General features: G+C 42.4%; 1 protein-coding gene across 6 annotated transcripts in view; it reads right to left on the bottom strand.

Annotated features, from left to right (window-relative positions):
* NSD2 (nuclear receptor binding SET domain protein 2) overlaps positions 1-17922 on the bottom strand; it is a 150871-nt gene that overhangs the window by 87465 nt on the left and 45484 nt on the right. For all 6 annotated transcript variants that reach the window (XM_027773583.1, XM_014589500.2, XM_014589499.2 and 3 more), the window contains 2 exons: positions 12562-13187; positions 7928-8090 (listed from right to left, as the gene is read on the bottom strand). In XM_027773583.1, the coding sequence (XP_027629384.1) occupies positions 7928-8090; positions 12562-13158 (760 nt within the window). In that variant the 5' untranslated portion in view covers positions 13159-13187. The remainder of the gene's footprint in view (positions 1-7927; positions 8091-12561; positions 13188-17922) is intronic.

Genomic DNA, 17922 nt, shown 5'->3' with positions numbered 1-17922 from the left:
CAGACACTGTTGTCTCTTTCTCTCTCTCTCTCTCTCTCTCTCACAAACACACACACACAAAAGAAATAAACTTTGAAAGAAAAACAAGCAAATAAAATGAATATAAATAGATGTCACAGCCTTTTTGTAACCAAAAAAATGTGTAACAGTACATATAATAATATGAAAGTAAGTCATGTTTATAAATACTTAATGACACAGAAAAAGGCTCCTTACATGTCAGGTAGGAAATAATAACAGATTAGACTGACCCTTAGCAATATAGGAGTTAAGAGGCACCTAACCATGGAGAAGGGACTTGCAGTATGATCAACTCCCATTTGGGCGGGGGAAAGGGACTTTTTCCCTGTCTCTGGCAAATGCATGCACACTCCAGCAATTTAAACACACACATACACATACACACACCTATTTGTCTCTCCCCACCTTCTGTAAACACTCTCATTTAAAAACAAAAAAAAAAAAGTGTTATATTTCAAATATCCAAAGACTCAAGCAGGTTCAAAAATCCCAAGAATGATAAATTAAAAAAAAAAAATACACATACATATCCCCAAAATAATGTCTACTTGGAAAAGAAGTAAGTATGTATGGTAAGGAGGTTCTACCATACAGAAAAATGAAAATGCTTGTTTCATAGGACCCCATGCCAGCCCACTCTATGCAAGGAGCCATCATCTCTTCATATCCCTGGCATTTCCTAGTAAGGACACCTGAACCCCCCAAAGAATGCATACGATCCACTGTCTCATGCTTACCATGGGGTAATGCAGGCAAAATGTCAGAAAATCAAAAACAGACCTAAGAGCTCCACTTGCAGCCGGGCTTAGCACTGCCTGGGGACCTACCTCACACATGTCCCTAGCACATTCTCTGCCTCCCACAGCACTGAACACAACCAGTGTGTAGATGTGGGGATTCTGCACATTATTCTTTATTATAGGGACGCAGGCCTTCTTAGAGAAAGGTCTGATTCCAGGACTGGAGCAATAAAAGCGCAAAATGACCCTGGAATATCTTGTTGAACCAGAATGTAAGGAAGGCTGATGTGGACATGATAAAAGAACATGACCTAAAGGGACTTAGTGGGACTGCTATTTGCCAAACTTGGACAATTTAAGTATCTAGAATAAGGACTAGAAAACACAGCTCTTTTTTTTGGGGGGTGATCATTTTCACAGAAGAATATCAACTTATTAAAAGTAGAAAGGAGGTCAGCAGATGCCACAGTGGTTAAGGTGTTAGACTCCTACATGGCTGACTATGGTTTGAGTTTCGGACCTGGTGGCTCCTTTTCTCACTTTCCCTTTCTGTGTCTCTCTCTGGACAAATTAATAGTAATAATAACAACTAAAATAAATAATTCTTAAAAAAAAAAATGTAGAAACCCAAATAAACAGTTGTCACTTTATAAGCCAATGGATCATAGAAAATTGCTACAACCACAGAGAAAGGCTGTTAGGGAATCCTGAGTCCAAGAATGGCCTACAGATCACACACTGCCCACAAAAGAAGACAGGCCTGTCCATGGAGTGTTCCAGTGGCCTCCACCTACAGGGTTATGAGACAATGGACACCACGAGCTCCTAATGTAGTTCAAATACTCCACGTATCCTTCTCTTAATTCCCTTTATTCTCCTTATAGGTTCCTTTGAGTCTTCTTTCCTTTTTCTTTATTACAACTTTTTCCTTTATTCATAATAGAGCCAATGTTCATACATATGAGATTGAAAGACAGAAAGAGAGAGAGATGAGCACGCTTCACAGGGTCTGGTCACAGCATAATCCCCTTCCTCTAGACCTCCAGCCCACATATGTCTACCTGTGTTTCAGGCAGACTGGGCCAGGATTTCAACCATGGTTATGCGGGATCTGGCTTCTCTTAGGCACCACATTAGTGCCACAGAGTCAGCCCTAACCCCCTCTCTTTTAAAAGGTTATCAGAGGGGCTTGGTGGGTGGCGTGGTGGTTAAAGATGCTGGACTCCCACATAGCTGTCTGTGCTTTGAGTCCCAGATCTGGCGGTTTGCTTTCTCACCTTCCCTCTTTCTGTTTGTCTCTGGCCTAATTAAAATAAATGAATAAATAAAGTTAAATAAAATAATTCTTTAAAAAATATAGGTTATCTGAATCTCCTTTCAACTGGAGAGTTTTCACCATGGCTTACTTCCTTCTAAATTGCTTTTGCACATTCATTATCATGATCTGAAGTTAGTTTACCTATGATTACAAGGGCCTCATCCCCTGCAGATAGAACACTTTCTAAGGAAGCAGGTTGCTGGACAGCACTATGGTAGATGAAGTAGGCCACTCCCAACCTGGACTATCAGATGATATCCCCTTCTACACACAGCTCTAGAGGAAGGCCTATCCTTTCAAAGTTCCAAATATGAGTTCCAACCTGGTTACAAGAGATCTAGAGGAGTTGTGGAGAATGGGGAGGAGGATCTGTTCTAGACCAGAGGAAGCTAAAGAGGGTATGATAGCCAAATACAAAGCATGTTCCAATTCAATCTCACTGTGCAGAAAAAAAGCAGGTATAAAAGTATCCTGGGACAGCTGGGGAAATTTCAGCAAGGACTATAAGAATTTGATATAAATGTTATTGGTGTAACATTTCCTAGAGTGTGGTTGGGTACTGAGTCAATAAGGAAAACTGTCCTGGTCCTGACATATTTGGAGGTGAAATACCAAGACATCTACAGCTTACATTCGAGTAGTCTGGCAAAAGGGAAGTGTGTTTATATAAAGAAAGAGCTGGAACAGGGAGAACAATTTATATATAAAGTTAGTGAATCTAGGTGAAGAGTATGGTTGTCCACTATGTTGTCCTACTCTGACCAGTGTCCTCAAGTTTTTGGTTGTTTTTTCTTATTGCCAGAGAGGTCTAGAAAGAGAGGGAGGGAAAAAGCACCTCCCAGTGGGGTGTGATCATGCTGCAATCTGTTCTCAATTTCTCCATCCCTTCAGGCTTTGGAGCATGCATGCATACACACCCAACATATTTATCAAGATGCCAGGGTTGGGATTCAATCCAAGGTTAGCCAGAGCCAGCTAGGTGGTATGATGGTTAAGGCAGCTAGATCTTACATGGCTGAGTGTGTGGTTTGAGTCCCAGACTCACAAGCTAGAAAAACATGTGAGTATGTGTGTGCCCCAAATCCTGAAAGAATAGAGAAGGGATTGTGGTGTGGTCATCCCCTCCAAGGGGTGCTTTATCACCCTCTCTACATCTCTCTCTGGTAAGCATACATGCCCTATAGCAAAATGTTAAAAATAAATAAACAAACAAACCAACATCAGCCATATGGGAACTAACTCCCTTAACTACTGTACTATCAGACCATCCTTCAAAAGTGTTTCAAATAAGCCAAAAAAATAGCAAATAATCAGGCCAGCCAGTGGTAGTTAAGACAGCTAGCTCCCACATGGCTGACTGTGCAGTTAAAGTCCAAGACCCAGCAGCTTAAAAAACACACCTGCTGTGTATGCGTGCATGTCCAGAATCCCAAGAGGAGAACGGGGATGAGATTTCATTGTGGTCATCCTCCCGGGGGTGTGTGGGGGTACTTTCTCACTCTCTTTCTCTCACTCTTCCCAGCAAGTAAATGTGTCCAATAGCAAAATTTCAAAAATAATAATAATAGGGCCAGCAGATGGCATGGAGGTTAAGATACTGGATCCCACATGACTGACTACACAGTTTGAGTCTCGGAGCAACAGCTTGAAAATCACACCAGGAGCATGTGCATGCATACTCAAAATCCAGAGAGGAAAATGGAGAAGAGACTGCGGTATGGCCATCCCCCTGAGGGAGAAGTGATTTCTCATTTTCCCTCTCTGTCTCTCTCTGGTGAGCACATGAATGCTATGACAAAAAACTGAAAACAAAAAGAGAGAAAAAAAAATAAAGATGAGGCCAGGTGCTGTGGTAACACAACACTCCAGGGACCATGTGAAAGACTGGGGTTTGATTCCTGAGGGGGGAATACATACCCAGCAAGTGCCTAAAATCCTGACAGGGAAGGGGTAAGGAGGGGATCACAGCTGAGACCCTGTCGAGGATGCTTGTTTCTCTCTTGCTCATGTAAGAAAATAAATAAAGTTTTCAAAAAAGGTAGAGCCAGCTGCTGTGGTGCAGCAGTGACACAAGTGCCCTGCAAGGCTGACACATGGCCAATCACAAGTATGGATCCCTGGGTGGGCTTCAAAACATGCTGTGTGCACACATGCAGGCACCTAGGATCCTGGGGAACTTAAGGGGGAAAGGAGATTGCAGCATGACAAGACCCTGCCCAGGATGTTACCCCCACCACGCCTCCTTTCTCACACATTTGTGCACATGCACTCTTGATCATTAAAAAAAAAAGGGGGGGGGGGGAGAAAAGCAATCACTAATAGGAGTGCTCAGTAATCATGTATTAAGACCTTCCCAAAGAAGTAGTATTTTCATTATCCTCATTTTTCATACATAGAGAAACTAAGGTTTAGGAAGATAAAGTCATTTATTACCAGAATCAGTCAGATAAATTGAGTCCTGACACAGTCCATGGCTTGACTACAGAGAATAATGCTACAAGGCTATAGGCATGAGAGTAAGAGTACTTAGCTAGAGTGAAGAGTCCAAGAGTCAAAGAGAGCAAGAGCTGGTGGTGTGGTGGTGAAGGCAGCTGGATCCCACATGGTCAAATGGTTCAAGTCCCAGACATACAGGCTTGAGAAACATGCCCGATATGTGTGTGTACATGCCCAAAGTCCCAAAAAGGAGAAATGGAGAAGAGATTAAGCTGTGACCACCCTTGGGGGGGTGGGGCTCTTCATTTTCTTCCTCCTCTCAAATCTCCATGAACACACATGCCTTTTAGCAAATTACCCAAACAAACAAAAAGAATTAGAAGAAGAAAAGAAGAGATGAATAACAATGGTAATACATCTGAATGCCAGAGAAAGCACAGGAATTACTTAGCTATTAACTATAGGAATTATGTAGCTCTAAAGCAAGAGAAAGACCCAGTCCCTCAAACAGGTGGTTGAGGGAACAGGATCCCACATGGCTAGCCACACAATTTGAGTCCTGGCTCTAGAGGCTTGAAGAACACACTGTCTACAGGTGTGTGTGCCCCAAATCCTGAAAGGATAAAGAAATGAAAGAGAAGGGATTGTGGCAATGACTACACGCCATTGGAGGTTATTTTTCTTTCCCTTCCCTGCCCTCTTTCTCTTCCTCTTTTCCCTGGCAAGTGCACACACCCTCTGGCAAATTTAGAAAATAAAAAATAGGGGCCGGCAAATAGCATGGTGGTTAAAGGTGCTAGATTCCCACATGGCTGACCATAGTTCAAGTCCCAGACCTGGAACCTTTCTTTCTCTCTCTCTCTCTCTCTCTCTTTCTCTGGTCAAATTAAAAAATAATAACAAATGGAATTAAATAAATATTTAAATATACATATTTTTATGTATGTATATATATATATGTGTATGTATAGTTTGTATATATATGTGTGTGTGTGTGTTGTGTGTGTGTGTGTGTGTATACACACACACACACACACACATATATAGCAGGAGAAAGATGTATGTAATAAATTAAGTAATGAATCTCAACAAGTATAACAAGGATACAATCAAAAGACTATTTCAGTTTCTAGGTACGAGCATCTAGGAGCTTAAGACGGTTTTGTATAACCAAGTAAAAATCCGCAGACACTAAAAAGGAAATCAGGGCAATTTGGTGCTGTGATGGTAAAGGCAGCTGGATCTCACATGGCCAACTGAGCAGTTCGAGTCCCAGACCTAATGTTTCAAAAAGCATACCAGGTGCATGTGCATGCGTGCCTAAGATCCCAAGAGGAGAATAGAGGAGAAAGTATGATGGTATGGGGGTGCTTTCTCACTTCTCTTCTCTCTGTGTATCGCTTTTTATAATAACGTGCACCCTATAGCAAACTGGAAAAAGGGGGGGGAGGAGAATCAGTAAGAGTTGCTTGTTGTGTTCTACACAGACATATGATGTGGAAATCATATGAGGTTTGTGGGGACCATGCCTGGTTTTAGATAGCTGAGAAAAAACTGGCAACTGGGGCCAACAGGGGGCATGGTGGCTGAGGCTCTGGACTCCCACATGGCAGACCATGGTTCAAGGCCCAGACCTGGTGGTTTGCTTTCTCATTTTCCCTCTCTCTCTCACCCTGTGTCTCTCTCTGGTCAGATTAAAGATTAAGACTGCTTCTATTGGGGCTGGCAGGTGATGTGGTGGTTAAGAGTGCTGGAATCCCACATGGTCAACCGTGGTTCGAGTCCTGGACCTGGTGGCTTGCTTTCTCACTTTCTCTCTTTCTCTCTCTCACTCTGCCCCTCTATGATCAAATTAAAATAAAAAAATAAAGTTAAATACAATAATACTTAAAAAAAAATTTAAAAAAAAGACTGCTTCTGTCGCAACCAGCATTTTCTTTCACACTCTGACCACATCTAGATGCCTTAGGATATAACCTGGGGTTCCTGAAGCCCTTTGGAAGAGACTCCCCCAATTCTGGTAAACTATGGACACCAAAGTGCAGAAGGCAGATAATGTCCTCTTCTCCTGCCACAAACCCTATGGAAGACATGTATATTCCTGAACCTCAAAACAATCCAATCATCCTCACAAACATAAGCCAGGGCAGAGCCCAGGCAGAGGTTATCAGGACTCATCCCGAGCCCATTCTTTCCAAAGTCTACATTTGCAGAGGAAGCATTATCATATCCAACAGCTACCTGTTCTCACATCTAGATGACAAATGCTGCATGGCTATCCAGGTAGCACCACGAGGACCCAAGGCCATGGTGGGAGCATCTAAGAGATGCTTCTGTAAGAGTTCAAGCCTAGTCAGAGACCAAAAGGGGCCATGCAAGGCTGAAGCTGTTTAGCAGTATTGGGCTGGAGCACTGGCTTAGTTCAGTCACAACTCTAGCCACACCTGCTTCTGAAGGGTGCACAGGTCACAGGAGCATCAATTCACACAGCTCTCCTCTGAATTTGCATTTTACCCCCCTTTAACTAAATTCAAACACTACTCTAGGAGAACTTTCCAAAAGAATCCCAGACCACCTGATCTTTTACTTTTCCTTCAAAACATGTTTATAAGTAGTCCAATTATTATTTGTTTGCTCTATACCAATGATACAGTAAATTCTTACGTTCTTTAGCTATTTACCTACCCAAGTCTCATAAGACAAAGATGATCATCTCTGGGATATTTCTCCCTTTTCCCACAGGCCTGATAAAATAAGCATGGACTTTTTTTGTTCTTATTTTTAAGACAGGGTCTCACTCTGTTGCAATTCTCCTGCCTAAGCTTCCTGGGTAGATATTTTTACAATCTTAGTATAAAATACTATTTCTACAAGTCATGCTGAAGTAAACAATCAGTGTATATCTAAATAAGTTATCATAAAACCTGAAAGTAATTCAAGGCAAAGACAACTTCTTCTTAATACCAATTCAATTAAATGAAGTACATTATTTGAGTTTAATATTTAAAACATATATATATCTGGGACCAGCAGAAGGCATAATGGTTACATCACTGGACTCCCATGTGGTTGACCACAGTTCAAGTCCTGGACCCAGCAACTTAAAACTCATGCCGGGTGCAGGTGCATGCATGCCCAAGATCCCATGAGAAGATGGAGAAGGGACTGTGGTGTGGCCATCAGATTTCTCACTTTTTGTCTCTCTGGGAAGTGCATGCACCCACCCTAAAGCAAAAATCTCTGACAAAATAATAGCAATTTGTCACATCTGAATCAATCGCTAACATTAAACAAAGTTGCAAAAATGAACCACAGTAGAATTGTTTAAAAAGAGTAAGAAAGAAGCCTGGACATGAGAAAGGCTTAATGTAGAAGAGAAAGATTGAATACAGCCAAAAGATAAACACAATACCTTTAAGTTTGGTATAGTTGTGAAGGAGTGGATCAGCAGAAACCATGCAAGGCCACCAAGGATAACCCGACACTTTGGACCACACCAAATCTCCTACATTATATTTCAACAGGTGGTCTTTGTCTCTGCCAGTGTTTGGACAGGATTCTTTCTTAGCTGGAATCTGAAAATGAACAGCAAAAAACAAATGCTAACAAATGCAATAACCACCTCCAAATCTAGCCTTCTGTCCATGGGAGACCAAGGATGAATGAGGCTAGAGGTCCAAAACATAAACTCCAAAAAAAAAAGCACATTCCTCCTTCTAAGTTTTAGGTCACAGCCCAGCTGTCTGTCTTTGCCCTCAGTTTAAAGGCCAACACAGAGCCTAGCATACAGCAGGCACTCACTTACCCATTTTCATGACCCGGGAGGTGTTATTTAATTGTGCTTTGTTCAACTAGTCAAAGAGGAATTCTCACAGAATTCAGAATCCATCCTGGCCTCTGCCCCCAATCATGTTATTTCTCAGTTCTCTGGAGATAATGCTTCCCCCAACAGGAGAGGTCTCAGCAAGGTGAGAACAAAACGCATCAGGAGGGCTGGGAGCAATTCCAACTCCACCTCCTGGTTTTGGAGTCCTTGAAGATCTCTGATACTCAGTCTCAACATCTCTAGAACATGAGTGTTTTGCTTTCCAGAAGCCAGCATGACCCTGAACTCCCAAGGGTGAATCCCTCATTTCCTCCTAATAGCTCTATACGCTTGGACAAATCACTGAACTGTTCTGGGCCTCGGTTTCCTCACCAGTAAACTGAGTGTAATAGCCCTGACAGCTCACTTGCTGTGACAAAGATTCATGAGCATGTTGTTGAGGATAGCATAGAGCCACCACATCACACACTTTCAAATGATGTCAGGTCTCAGATTATTTCACACTGTCCCAGGTTTACTTTCAATGTTTCCACTCTACAGACGTAGAGTTAAAATTCAGATGATTTACCCAAGTTTTAACGAAACCGAGTGATAAATCTTGGAATATTTGATCTCTGACAATTTTCACAGATGTCTTCCCTTATAAAAGCATGAGTTTCAATAATATAACCATAGGCACATCAAAAAATCATTCTATCAGGACAGATGATAAAACCAGTCTTTTTTTTTTTCCTTTAAGAGGTTTTTGTCATAGGGCATGTTCATTTACCAGATTGAAAAAGACAGTGAGAGAAAAAGTGAGAAATCACTCCCAGGTAGATGGCCACACCACAACCCTTTCTCCTGCATTTTCCTCCTGGGATCTTGGGTATGCACACTCATGTGCACCGGTGTGATTTTTCAAGCCACCGGCTCTGGGACTCGAATTGTGGTTGGCCATGTGGAAATCCAACGACATAACCAGTACACCATCTGCTGGCCCTAAAACCACTCCTTTAAAATATCAGGACCAACAGATTGTGTAAAAGTTACATCACTGGACTCTCATGTAGCTGACTGTGGTTCGAGTCCCAGACCTGGCGGCTTAAAAAAAACACACCAGGCATGTATGCACACGTGCCCAAGATCCCAAGAGGATAACGGAGAAGGGATTGCGGCATGACCATCCCCCCAGGGGGTGATTTCTCACTTCCTCTGTCTCTCCAGCAAGTATACATGCCCAATAGCAAAAATCTCTTTAAAAATAAAAAATAAATAAAATATTAGTCATTGTAGGGGCCAGCCAGTAACACTGTAGTTGAGGCAGCGGGATCCCACATGTCTGACTGCGTGGTTTGAGTCCCAGGCCAATGGCCTGAAAATCATGCCAGGCATATGTACATACATGGCACTGATGGAGGAGCAGGGATTGTGGAGTGGCCATCTTGGGGGGTACTTTCTCACTCATTCTCCCTTTCTTTCTCTCTCTCTCTCTGGCAAGCACACACATCCATCAGTAAAATTTAAAAATAATAATAATACAAAATGTTACTCATTGTAGGATCAGCAGGTGGCATGGTGGTTAAGGTGCTGGACTCTCACAGGGCTGACTACAGTTTGAGTCCTGGACCTGGAAGCTTACTTTCTCACTTGCTCTTGCTCTCTCCCTCTCCCCTTTTCTCCTTCTCTCCCTCTCTCTCATCTCTTTCTCTGGTGAGTACATGTGTCCTATAGCAAGTTTTAAAATAGTAACAATAATAAATTAAATTAAACGAGTCTTTATAAAAATTAGTAATTGTTATTACGTTAGAGAAGCTGAACAGCCCCTGAGCACCAAAACCTTTTTTTTTAGGGGTGGGTGGTGGTGAGGGAGGCAGCCATAGAGGCCTAGTTGGTAGAGTGCCACTGTTCAATACTTGGTGCTATATGGGAAGGCCCAGGATACACACACCAGATTGACCTGAAGATGCCTGTGATCCTGGCTAGCTAGAAGGCTGAGGTGAGATTGTGGCATGGCAAGACCCTCTCAGGGGTTCTTCCTCACCTTCTTTCCCCTCTTCTCTCTCACATGTATGCATGAGAAAAATAAGCTTAAAGGGGCCAGCAGGTGATGTGGTGGTTGAGATTCCCACATGGTTGACCATGACTCAAATCCCAGACCTGGCGGCTTGCTTTCTCACTTTCTCTCTCTCTGGTAAGCATACATACCCTATAGAAATTTTTTTTTTTTTGAGAGGTTTTCGCTATAGGGCGCATGTGCTCACCAGAAAGACAGCGACAGGCAGAGAGGTAGAAAGTGAGAAATCACCCCCCAGGGGGTATGGCCACACCGCAATCCCCTGTCCTCCATTCTCCTCTTGGGATCTTGGGCACGCACGCACATGCACCCGGCGTGAGTTTAAGCCGCTGGGTCCGGGACTCGAACTGCAGTCAACTACGTGGTAGTCCAGCGACATAGCCATTATGCTAACTGCTGGTCCCCCCTATAGAAATTTTTAAAAGAGAATTATTTTATTTAACTTTATTTATTATTATTATTATTATTAATGTGATCAGAGCGAGAGAGATGGGGGACAGAAGGAGAATGCAAGCCACCAGGTCCAGGACTTAAACTGTGGTTGGCCATGTGGGAATCCAGCACCTTTATCTACCACACCACCTGCTGGCTCTGCTCTATAGCAAGTTTTTAAAAAAATAATAATAACAGGACCAGCAGATGGTGTAATGGTTATGTCACTGGACTCCCACATAGTCAATCATGGTTTGAGTCCCAGACCCGGAGGCTTGAAATTCACACAGGGTGCATGTACATGTGCCCAAGATCCCAAGAGAAGAATGGAGGAGAGGTATGGCCATCCCTCCTGGGGCACGATTTCTCATTTTCAGTCTCTCTGTCTCTCTGGCAAGCACAAACTGCTGGTCCACAAAAAAACATTTTTTAAACCCTCAAAGCTTATTATTTTAACAATTTCAAGGAAATTTCAGCCATTCCCCCATCTACCTGTAGAAACCCTAAATGACATTCCTCCACTGTTAACTAAGTATTCTAACCCTGGTAAACCAACTCACTCTGGTTTCGGGTTCCCTATCACCAGTGGAGCTGGAGCTACAATTAAAAACAGACAAGCGCCCTCTCAGCTCCAGATGAACGGGAAAGGCTACTGCACCATCCCTACTTCTTTCTGCCAAGGCCACAGTTCCCTGGCTGTTATGTATAGCTTATACTCATCTTAATGTTAAAATCATTCTGAGTTCCCAAATGTCACTTTAAAACAGTGACACAGGGACGAGCAGATGGCATAATGGTTACGTTACTAGACTCCCATGTAGTCAGTTGTGGTTCAAGTTCAGGAGCTGCCGACTTAAAACTCACACTGGGCATGTGTGTATGTCCAAGATCCCAAGAGGAGAATGGAGGAAAAGGGACTGCAGCATGGCCATCCCCTCTGGGGGTGGAGGAGGATTTCTCGCGTTCTGTCTCTCTGGCAAGCACATATACCCTGTAGCAAAAAAAAATTCTCTTTAAACACACACACACACACACACAGAGTGATATAAAACGCCCGGCAAAATGGAACACAGTAACCATACTCTTTCAAGTTAGGATTCTCCTGCCTGGTCTTTGATAAGTAAATATTCATTCAAGCATTGGAGTCTGTGCTGGGATTCAAGAATATGAAGGCATAAGACACAGCTGCAGTTCAAAAAGGCATCCATCTACTGTATCTCCTGGTCAAGGAGACAGGTAAGTGGAAGGAGAATGTGTGGGAAAGACCACGGGTACACTTCTGCCCAGCATAGCTCTGCTTTCATCTGGCGATGCAGAATTAAGTAGTCTCAACCCCAGCATGTCTGCACTGACCACAATCAGGCTAAAGGTTGTCTTGGCGGTAAGATACCTGGAAACAGTATAGCCTGAAGTTGTCAAACAAGGGCTCAGAAACTAGCATATCCAGTTGAGAAACTGGTTTTGCCTCTTTTTAGCCACTTTAATCTTAAACACTTAACATCTCTAGGCTTCCCAACTGGCTCAGCAGGCAGCTGAAAGAGGCAGAACAGCCTGATGCCCACTATGACCAGTCAGCGTCAGCCCTGGAGGCTGGGGCAAGAAGAGACAAAGTAGCTACCAGGCGTGTCCATACCTTCTCTTTTTCTGGCCATTGTACACATGGAGGCCCCCTCATGTGATTCCCGAGTTCACTGCTCACAATACCATGACCCCAGAATCCATTATTAAGTACCTTTTTATCTGAAGAATTTGAGATCTTGGACACTAGAGCTGCTTCAACGAGGCCCTGCTCTAGTAAGGAGTCGTATTTTATGCTCCTCTTCCTGTTCCTTCTTGCCTTGTTTTCTGGTTTTTGTCCATTTTCTTCTGACTGAGACACATCAGCAGCACTGTCTCCACAAATGGATGATTCAAAGAGAGGTTTCCCATTCATGTACGTTTTGGTGATTTTCAGCTTAATTTCTGGAGAGCCATTTTTGATAGGGGTAGTATTAGGTGGTGTCCCAATTCCTTTCATGTCCTGAGACTCAAAACGCAATTTGGCATCATGAGCACCAGGTTCTCCATTAAATACTCGGGAAGTAAGATCTTTCAACTTCTCAGTTGGAATAAAGGGAAGTGCATCATGGCCATTAAATTTTTGCATGACCCCCTCCTGTAGACTGTTAGAAAGCTGGGCTTTGCTGAGGAATACAGAACAGTCACGATTCACTTCACAGTTCTGAGTCTTTCCGTTAGTATTGCCAAGGATTTCTGGTGCCTGCTTCATCTCTATGGACTTTACAACTTTCTGAACAGAAAGAGGGCTTTTTTTGATGCTAAATTCCATCCAGCCCAGAGGCTTCTGCTCTTAGACCACTATAGTATTTAAAAAAAAAAAAAAAAAAATGTAATCTTAAAAAAAAAAAAAAAAAGAAGAAAAAGAAACATATTACATTGAAAACCTAAGATCAGTATTGCCAACACCTCTATAGCTTTGTTGGGTTTGGTTTTGGTTTTTGTTTTGTTGTATTTGAAGCAATTTATATCTTATATAATAATTTAGACCACAGGAGGTAGTTTTAATATCACAAAAATGACACAGAATCACAAAATTATAAAGCTGCAAGGAAAGGCAATTAAGGAATCATTTTTGTAAGAGAGAACATAAAAGTCAGTAAAGGACAGCAAACTCTAGTCATGCAATTACCTCTTACAATCAATACGGCCATAACTTAATTTGTTTAATCATCCTTGAAACATAGATTACAATCTGCCCAGCAGTACAGTGTACACTTAAAAAAAAAAAAAAAAACCAGAATGTGCATGAAGCAGGTAACACAATCCCAAGCCCATAGAAAAAGTCAATAGGGAAGAGCTTAAAAGCAAAATAACACTAAGAGGAAAAGAACTCTTGGTTCCTTCTAGCACATCTGAGGACTCTGAGGCAAATTCTATGACACATTCAGTGTCACCTGGTTAGCAAAATTTTAAATCAGATCTTCCAACTCAACAGTATTAGCTCCAGGTTGACAAACAAACATAAAAAAAAAAGGAGTAAACAGCAAAGATACTCCAAGATCTGGTTTGTTTCAAGATAGTCCCCCTTCTCTTCCCCTACCAGCTCCTCGACAAAGTCTAAAAGTAATACTCATGACAAGAAACACTGCAGCTATACAAAATTTTATTTAGCTATCACCTGAAGATTAACTAATGGAGAACAATACTGCTGAGCCATAACATTCACTAATTTATAACACGCCAACATACTGCAAAGCTATATGAGGCCCAAGCACAGAGCAAGGCAGTTCTAGAAAGCCTTCTCTCTGCCTATGGCATGCTAATGCAGAATCATCACTGCAAAGTTACAGTCCCTAGTCAGAGACATCTAGTGAAGGAGCCAAGGTCCTAAAAAGGCAGCTAGGAATAAGGAACAGGCAGGTACCTAATCTGGCTGGAAAGACATCTACCTAGAGTACACCTTCACAGACTCCAACCAGACCACTCTAAGAAGAGAGAGATGAATAACATCAGAAACTAGGGGAAAGTTGTTAACAATAAGGACCAAAACCACTCATAAATGTATAGTAGCAGTTCTTGACTAGGGACAGTTTCACTCCCCACTTAGCCACATCTGGAAATACTTCTGACTGTCACCATTTTGGGGCTGTAACCAACATTTACCAGGTCGAGGTCAAGGATGCTGCTGAACATCCTACAATGAACCAGCCCCACAAGAAAAAAGTATCTGATTGAAAATGTCAATAGTACCAAGATAGAGAAAATCTGGTGTGCAGCAATATCAAGTTGCTGGTGTCATTATTTGCAGTTTTTACAGAAAAGCCAGACAACTGAGGGAAGGGACATAGGAAGAAAAGAGAACATTTAAAACAATGTTGGGCTGGTCCAATGGCCTAGTGAACAAGGAAGCCAGACCTCACAAGGTCAACTTTGAGATTAAAATCCTGGTCCCAGAAGTTTGAAAAGATACCAGATGTGTACTTCTGTGCCCAAATCCGGACAGGGTAAAAAAATGGAAAAGACTGACATGACCACATCCCACTGAGAGTGCTTTCTCCCTTTAACTCTCTCTCTCACTTTTTTTTTCTCTCTCTTTCTGCCTCTGGGAAGCATACACATCTTCTGGCAATTAAAAAATAAATTAGCGGGACCAGCAGATGGTGTAATGGCTATGTCGCTGGACTCCCATGTAGTCTATCGCGGTTTGAGTCCCGGACCTGGTGGTTTAAACTCATGCTGGGTGCATGTGCGTGAGTGCCCAAGATCCCAAGAGGAAAATGGAGGAGAGGGGACTGTGGTGTGGCCATCCGCACCCGGGAGGCGATTTCTCACTTTCTCTCTCTTTCTGGTGAGCGCACACACCCTATAGCAAAAAACGCCTCCAAATAATAATAATAATAATAAAATAAATTGGACCAGGGCCAGCAGATGGCATAGCAGTTACATCACTGGACTCCCACATGGCTGACCACAGTTCAAGTCCTGGACCCAGTGGTTTGAAAATCACGCCAGGTGTGGGTATGTGTGCCCAAGATCCTGGGAGAAGGAATTACAATGTGGCCATCTCCCCTGCAGGGGGTGACTTGTCACTTTCCCTCTCACTGTCTCTCTCCAGCAAGTGCAAGTGCTCTAAGGCAAAAACCTTAAATAAATAAAGGGAGAGAGGGAGAGAGAGAAAGAAAACAAGAAAGCAAGCAAACGAGCCAGCCATCCAGTGGCATGGTAGCTAAGGTAGTTCAATCCCACACGGCCACTGTACAGTTTGAGTCCTAGATGGGTATCTTGAAAACATCATATGCCCAAAATTTCAAAAAGAAAAATGAAGAAATGACTGTGGTGTGACCACATCCACATAGGGGATACCTTCTTTCTCTGTCTCTAGCAAGTGCACACACCTCTGACAAATATACATACATATATATATATTTTTTTAATAATCCCAAGATCTAGTTTAACTTCATGCTCACTAGACAATATTGTTTTGTGGGTTTTTTTCAATTTTTTCTCTTTTTTTTTTTTCTTTTTTTTTTTTTTTTGCTAGAAGGTGCATGTGCTCACCAGAAAGAGATAAAGAGGGAGAGAAGAATGGGAGGAGGAGGGAGAGGGAAAAAGCAACCCTCCATGGGAGGTAGTACTGCCACAATCCTCTTCTCCACTCTCCTTTTAGAACTTTAGGCATGCACACACCAAAATACATCCAAAAGAGTTTTAGAGTTGGCCTGGTGGTGCAGTAGTTAAGCACTGTGCATAGAAAGCCAGACCCCACATGCCTGATCTCAGTTTAATCCTGGCCTGAGAATCTTTAAAAACATACCAGGCACATGTGCATGCATACCCAAAATCCTTACAAAAAGAAGAAATACAGGAAGAGGGACTACGATCTGACTACACACTATATTATAGTGAGATATAAATTTACAGATTCGGGGTCCAGCCTAGGCCTAGTGGTTAAGGGAGCCAGATCCCACAAGACTGACAGTGCAGTTTGAAACTCAGAAGCTTGAAAAACATACTGTCCACAGGTGGCATGGAAGTTAAGGACTCCCACATTGCCAACTTCGAGTCCAGTCACAGACCTGGTGGCTTGCTTTCTCACTCACTCTACTTCCTATGACTATAGCAAATTCAAAAAATAATAAATAAAATAAATATTTTTAAAAAAGAAAAAAGTAAATCATGCTGGGAACATGTGCATACATGCACAAAATCTCAAAAGGAAGAAACAGGGGCCAGCATGTGACGTGGTGGTTAAGGGTGCTGGACTCCCACATGGCCGACACAGTTCAAGTCCCAGAACCAGTGGTTTGCTTTCTCACTTTCCCCCACTCTCTCTCTGGCTCTGTCCCTCTCTGGTCAAATTAAAATAAGTAAATAAATGAATAATGAAGTTGAATAAAATAATTATTTTAAAAAAGAAGAAGAAGAAACAGAGAAGGGTGTGTGACATGCTCTTACTCCATCAAGTGTTTTCTCCCTCTCTGGCCAAGTACATATATCCATTAGTAAGTTTTTAAAAAAAAAATTTTTTTAATTTACAGATTTAAGAAATGCAGGGGCCAGTAGATGGTTTGGCAGTTAAGGTGCTGACTCCTAAATGGCCAACTGTTGTTCGAGACCCTGACCTGACAGCTTGAAAATCATGCCAAGTGCATGTGCCCCAAATCCTGAAAGGATAATAGAGAAGGGATTGCAGTATGGCCATCCCCACTGGGGGATGATTTTTCTCACTTTCTTTCTCTCCATTTCTCTGTGTCTCTAGCAAGCCCATGAACCCTATAGCAAAAATCTCTCTCAAGTTGGGGGACCTGCAGGTGGTATGGTGGTTAAGGTGCTGGACTCCAACATGACTGATCATAGTTCAAGTCCCAGACCTGGCAGCTTGCTTTCTCACTTTCTCTTTCTCTGGTGAGCACATGTTCCCTATATCAAATTTAAAAATAATAATAAATAAAATTAACTAAATAATTCTTTCACAAAAGAAAAATTGGGACCAGCAGATGGCATCATGGTTACATCGCTGGACTCCCATACAGTTGACTATAGTTTGAGTCCCAGACCTAGCAGCTTAAAACTCATGACAGGCACATGTGTGTGTCCAAAATCATGAGAGAGTGGAGGAGAAGCGATTGTAGCATGGCCATCGCCCTGGTGGGTGATTTCTCACTTTCTATCTCTCCCTCTGGCAAGCACATGCAACCCATGGCAAAAATTTCTCTTAAAAAAAGAAAGAAGGGCCGGCAGGTGGTGTGGAGGTTAAGGGCACTGGACTCCCACATGGCTGACCACGGTTCGAGTCCTGGACCTGGTGGCTTGCTTTCTCACTTTCCTTCTCTCTCTTTCTCTCTGGTAAAATTTAAATAAATAAAGCTAAATAAAATAATTCCTAAAAAAGAAAGAAAGAAAGAAAAATCATGGTGTGTATACATGCAAATGTACCCAAGACCCCAAGAGGAGAATGAAGGCAAAGGGATTGCCGTGTGGCCACTCCTCTGAGGATTGATTTCTTACTTTCTCTCTCTCTGTCTTTAGAGAGCACATGTGCCCTCTAGCAAAAGCAATATGTGTGTGTGTGTGTGTGTGTGTGTGTGTATAA

This window comes from Tupaia chinensis, unplaced genomic scaffold (assembly GCF_000334495.1).
Source record: "Tupaia chinensis unplaced genomic scaffold, TupChi_1.0 Scaffold000360_1, whole genome shotgun sequence".
Taxonomy (NCBI): Eukaryota; Metazoa; Chordata; class Mammalia; order Scandentia; family Tupaiidae; genus Tupaia; species Tupaia belangeri.
The sequence above is the reverse complement of the archived record's forward strand: the minus strand, read 5'-3'. Positions and strand labels throughout refer to the sequence as shown.